General features: G+C 27.9%; 1 protein-coding gene across 1 annotated transcript in view; it reads left to right on the forward strand.

The window, feature by feature from the left end:
• LOC108749502 (sodium channel protein Nach-like) overlaps nt 1–6142 on the forward strand; it is a 7468-nt gene that overhangs the window by 846 nt on the left and 480 nt on the right. The window contains exons 2-5 of the mRNA XM_018488276.1: nt 795–858; nt 1194–1368; nt 1885–2030; nt 5437–5572. Coding sequence (XP_018343778.1) covers nt 795–858; nt 1194–1368; nt 1885–2030; nt 5437–5572 — 521 coding nt within the window. The remainder of the gene's footprint in view (nt 1–794; nt 859–1193; nt 1369–1884; nt 2031–5436; nt 5573–6142) is intronic.

A 6142-nucleotide genomic window follows, 5' to 3' on the forward strand; every position in this document is an offset into this window, starting at 1 on the left:
ATATACATATAAACATATCTTTTTTTTTTAATGTTTTTGTTTTGGTAAACCTTTCTTTTTAGTCAGCCCCAAATAATCTCCAAGTGATCTTGATCTTAACCTTCATGTTATTCATTTAAAAGTTGTTAACAAAACAATTTTTATAATTCATTTATGAATTGTACGCAATTTTAGTAATAATACATGCGTTTTATATATTAAATCTTCGCTTAAAAACATAAATCTCTGCTTTAAAAACGCAAAAATTATGTAATAAATTTGTTAATAATAAAAGTACAAAATAAGTAATACATAATAAGAGTTTTTTGCGTGGTAATCAGTGCGAAATAAATGTCTTTATTATAAAATATCTATACCCCAAATAAAAAATCTTCATATATGTTTTTCGGCTCTGCTTTAAGCCATCTTCAATACGTTAAGTAAAAGTTTTTCTATCTTCTCATGATAAAAACGGAAAAGTAAAAAATCAATACTGTTCCTGTTTAATTGATACGTGGTGTAAAAGTGGTAACGAATAAAGTAGGAATTAGAGATTATGGTTTTGAACGTGTATTGGAGATACGTGTAATTAATTATACATATATTCGTGTTTCAATCCGCATAATTTTTAAAATACGGGTACACAGGTATTAAAACACACGAGTACACGTGTATCAAAATACACGGTTTAAATGGTACATATATCCATATATTTCAATATACGGTTACACAGTAAATAATTTTCTATTTACCCTTCTTTTTTATTTTGTAAAAAGCATTTATAAAAAATGTATATATACCTTGATAATTTTCAGGAATCGCCATTTGCTCCATTAACAGAATTAGTTTGCAATCCGCCAAAAAACTGGCGACCAATATGTAAGCTGTGTTTGTATATTAAATAAATGCAAATTGTGTTCACATATATTAAATATTATATATCATGCATTTGTATATATACGGATACCGACGAGATATTATTAAAGACCGACATCCTTATAGGAATTCGCATTCCTGCCATATGCTTTATTAGCAAACGCACATTTAAATATGAAACATATTACGCTATTGAACAATATGGATATCAATTACGTGGTCAAAAAAAGTCGTGCATTTTTTGTCTTCGCTACTATGTATTAAAAATATCCTTGAAACACATATATCATATATGATGACTTTAATTGAAATATTTACAATATTTTTTTTTAAATTAGTACTAATGCAAAAATCACGGACCGATCAGTCGATGAAATTCTCAATTTGATAATGCAGCTGGGCAATCTCTACGTTTCTATGATGGACACAGATAATAGTAATGACGTGGAATTAGATAAACTTTTAACAATTTATTACAACGGGTCTTATGATGTCGCTCAACTAATGAAAACTGTACGTATGCAAACTCAATCAACATCTTATTTCAAATATGTGATATACTAGAGTTATACTTACAAAAACATTTTTATTAGACTATTCTTATAAACATACAAATATACGCATTCTTTTAATTACGTAATAATTAGGTAGCTGATAATATAAATTGCATAACTTTTATTGTTTAGTATATTAATAGAAATTAAATTCAAATCTGTCTAATATATATATTAATATATTTTAAATGCAAATTTCTTCGAAAAGCGATTCCATTACATCTAGGCCGATCTTTCTCGCGAGTACCCTGTCTAAATTTCTCTCTAATTTTCAATCTTCTAGTGAATCTAATAAATAAATACCATTTATGCAGACAGGCACGTTTACTTTTCTGCGCTTTAAACAAAAGATTTCTTCAAAAGCGCAATCAAAATATTATTTACACGATACTTCGCATATCAGCCACCGTTGTTATCGCTTATAGAAAAAATTGTCGGAGATTTACAATACATGTCGTGTATTTACATTTTCCAGTTGACGCCACAATGTTCGACGATATTATTGAAATGTGCGTTGCATGGAATCGACAGAAATTGCTCAGAGCTTTTTGAGTTTCGCAAAACGCAGGACGGATACTGTTGCACCTTTAATTATGTGCGTGAAAGCGACGACATTCCTGAGTGAGTATCCGGTGCTTTCAAAATGTATTCTCACGAAGCATACAATACGTAATTTAATTACTTATTCGACCAGTTTGCCTATGTGCAGGCAGCGCAGTGACGTTTCAGAATGGGTAAACGAAGATATTCTCAAAAAAAGGTTCCGGATGTCTACAAAATTATTGCCTACAACTTTTTTTGTACATAATTATACTGTACATAGCGTATTGCACACACGACAAAAATTATCTGCACGCTAAATAACTACATTGTTGTGATCTTGAAAACGAGACTTCGAAATACAATTGAAAATCAATCGAAATTACGTGTAAGTGAAGTTCGATTATATAAGAAGTCTCGTTTGAGAAGGTTACAATCTCCTCGCCCGTTTAAAAAAAAGTGATTAGAGTATATATACAATAATTTTATAACGTAACTTTGAAATATGAGTAGGCAAGATGGCCCTTGCGAGAAATAGAATTTTTACTTCTGGACTCTACGTTATGACATCGAGCTGTATGGAATTAATTCTTGGTGCTTATTTTTCCGTTTTTTAAAAAGATTTTTTAAGTGCAATACGGTTGTGTGCAATATCATTATGTGCAAACAATTAAGCTGTAGATTTCGTTTTGCAGGCAACTGGATCCCTCTCTTTCCAGAAGCTATCATTATGTGCTGTATAAAAATGTTCTACAAGTGCCATTTATACAAAAATGTTCTATTATTTATATAAAATTATTTTATTTATCATTGTGTTATTTTATTATATTTTATCACTATATTTTAATGGTAAAGACAATAAATATATTGGTATTTTTTTTAATTAATTATTTTAAATATTTTTTCATCATATATTTAAAAGTGACAAATACCAAATTGACATCAATTGAATCATAACACGCTAATACTAATACTAAATAATTTTCAATGTTTGTTGATTATTGATCGTAGTATATCAATAATATTGCAGGAAAATACTGCTGTTTGCCTTAATCTATTTTTGTACACGCGATGCATTAACTGTCGCGACGAGAAAAATCGATTTTTTATATAGAATAATTCATGAGTACTTTTTAATTATAATATGGAAATAAATTTTTCTTAACAGATATTTAATAGGAATCAATTTTTAATCAAAGAAAAACTTATTTAAAATTAATAAAATGTAAGTTCTCTTATCTTTTTATCCAAAGTATGTATTAATAATATGTATTTTTGGCAATATATATTAATTTTTAATGATTAATAATTCATTATTGTTCTAATGAAAAAGTTATCTTTCATATTAATTTAATTTACATTTCAGTTTTAATAAAGACATGTGATATAATGGTATTTCATTTGTACAAGTTATGTTTTACTAATTTGTTAATTAGAAGTGCATGAATCAGTTCGAATTCGGATCAAATAACAGTGAATTTGATTTGATTTATTTTTGAACTGAAGAAAATCGAAACCTATTAAGTTTGAAGTTTCGAATCATCAGTGGTTCGAAACACTCGTCTATTTTATTTGCTTCATTTTGAATGAACCAAATGCAATGCACGTAAAGTAGTACATCCATCATGGAAAAGTAACCATCATACAAAAGTAGTACACTACCATTTTTTTCACCAAGCCGACAAACACTAAAAAAAAAACGAAGACAAAGAATAAAATAGAAGTAGACATTGTTAATATGAGACCTCATATTATCATTTTCTATTTCTTCTTTTTGTAAAATATTATAGTATTTTGTATTTCATTCTTTTTTTGTAAAACTTCTTTTAAATTTATTTAGACAGGTACGAACAAAACAACTTTATTTAAAAAATGTTTAAACTTAAAATGAGATAGATATATATTTGGACGTTGAAAAAGAGAAAGCGAAGATGCAAAGTGCCAAAAGTGCAAGCAACGTGAATAAACCTAATGTCTAATCAGCATTTTATGTAAATCACTATCGCGATTTTATACTGGATACTTATTTGTTTAGCGGTCTTAATGTCTTATTTCATGCTTATCCTATACTATGTGTTAATATATTTCATGTGTGGCAGTATCACAGTGACTTAACTTCCAATTCCTTCACTCGCTTCCAAGTTTTAAAAGTAGTACAAAAAAGAGTACACATTGAAAATCCGGCCGGATGCCCTCGGATGCTCGAAAAAACAGCATATGTCCGAGAAAAAGAATAGGATGAACTCACCCTAGCTTTATTTATGCACGATTCTTCTATACATTATCTCAACTGCGATCACTTTTGTATGAGCACATAACAATTCTTATGTATGCGCTTACGCTTATTCATCAGTTATCATAGATGAATTCTATTGGCTGCGTTGAGAAAACAAACCTTATAAGCGCGTAATATTATTTAATATTAAGTAATATTTAGGCATATTCTTAAAATATTAAATATAACATTTAAAGAATATTATACTAAAATTATATTATATTAAATAATATTATCGAAATATATTAATGGAAGATTATATGTCCACTCCTGATAATATTGAATGATTATTAAAAGTAACAATATTTAATGATACTGTAATATTTTGTAAACATTAAAAAGTATTATAACAAAATTTATTTTAATTTGTAAAACTTACATCTGTTTAGTATAAGTATACGTTGAAAGATTAAAAATAATTTTAGTGCGCAATTGTAGAACTGGATATGTAAGTATGTAAAATCAAAGCCAAAACATTTTTTTTAACACAAGATGCAGCATAAACTGATAAGACTTTTTGTTACTAGATTGTGAATTCAAATTGCACTAAATTAAGAATAATCAATATTTATAAATATTTTAATAATATTTTAGAGATATTAAGATATATTACCTGGGATATTTTTTTTTATATAAGCGGACATATAACCTCTATAGAGTACTTTTAATAATATTAAAAAATATTATATGATATTTTCGAAATATTATAATAACATTATTTTAATTTCTTAATAATATTCATATAACATTCTAGAAATATTTTGCGCTTATAAGGAAGTCGCTCAGTGATTATTTATTACAATTGATTTATACATTTACATCAACAAAGAAAAACAATACTAATTATACTAAAGAATTACTGCGCTAGTTGAATGACTTTGATTTCTGAATAGAGCAGTCTGATACAGTGGCTATTTTTTGTGGCTAAACTATTGTAGTATTACACTTTTGTAACTTAAAGTGAAATATAGGTGTGCCAATTTTTTTTTTTTTATAAAAACTTTATCAGTATATAATTTTTATTTATTATTTTGTATTTTTGTCATAATTTTTCAATGAAGCATTTATTAGCCTATGTTTACATAAAATTTTTTTTTCTTATTTTTACTTGTGGAATATGCTGGTAAAGTTTTGCAAAAAAACTGAGACACCCTACTGTTAAATATAAGCATCACAATTTGAAAAATAATTGGAGAAATTGTACTCTAACAGACTGAACAATATGATTAAATTGACGAGAAACCAGGAACGAGTGAAAACTCTCGGAATAGAAAACGGTTTATCAGTTATAATGGATCCACTTTTGGATGACAATTTCTATTCAATATTGCCTTTTACGGGTTGGAAAGTAAGTAGAAACAACATTATAGGCTATGTTAATTAATTGAGAAAGTAAAACAGGGATCCTTAATTATATTCCACATTTTTTAGAATGATTTACATGTCGGAGCTATAATTAAATCTGCTATTAAGCAAAAATTATTTATCGTTCATTTTATGATGATAACACCAGAATTGGTACAGTCATAGTTACTTATAACGGATTAAAAAAGTCATTTGTTACAGAAAAAAAATCTCGCAATTTATAACTTGTTACTCTTGCACGTACTGCATGAGAATTAATGTATTCAATTTCCCATAAGAACGAACTTGAAATATACAAGTCGGAACGCGTGCGGATATATGTATATTAAAATATTGTTTTATTAGAAATGGACTTTTAAATCTTTTTATTATACTTGCACACAAAGTACCGCGCTGATCCTTATTTCTCAATATATTGTTGTCTGTAATTTAATTAAATTTAAAGAAGTCTGGTGTGCGTGCATGTGCGCGCGCGCGAGAGAGAGAGAGGGAGAGAGAGAAAGAGAGGGAGAGAGAGAGAGAGAGAGAGAGAGAGAGAGAGAGAGAGAGAGAG

Source organism: Trachymyrmex septentrionalis, unplaced genomic scaffold, assembly GCF_001594115.1.
Source record: "Trachymyrmex septentrionalis isolate Tsep2-gDNA-1 unplaced genomic scaffold, Tsep1.0 scaffold11, whole genome shotgun sequence".
Classification (NCBI taxonomy): domain Eukaryota; kingdom Metazoa; phylum Arthropoda; class Insecta; order Hymenoptera; family Formicidae; genus Trachymyrmex; species Trachymyrmex septentrionalis.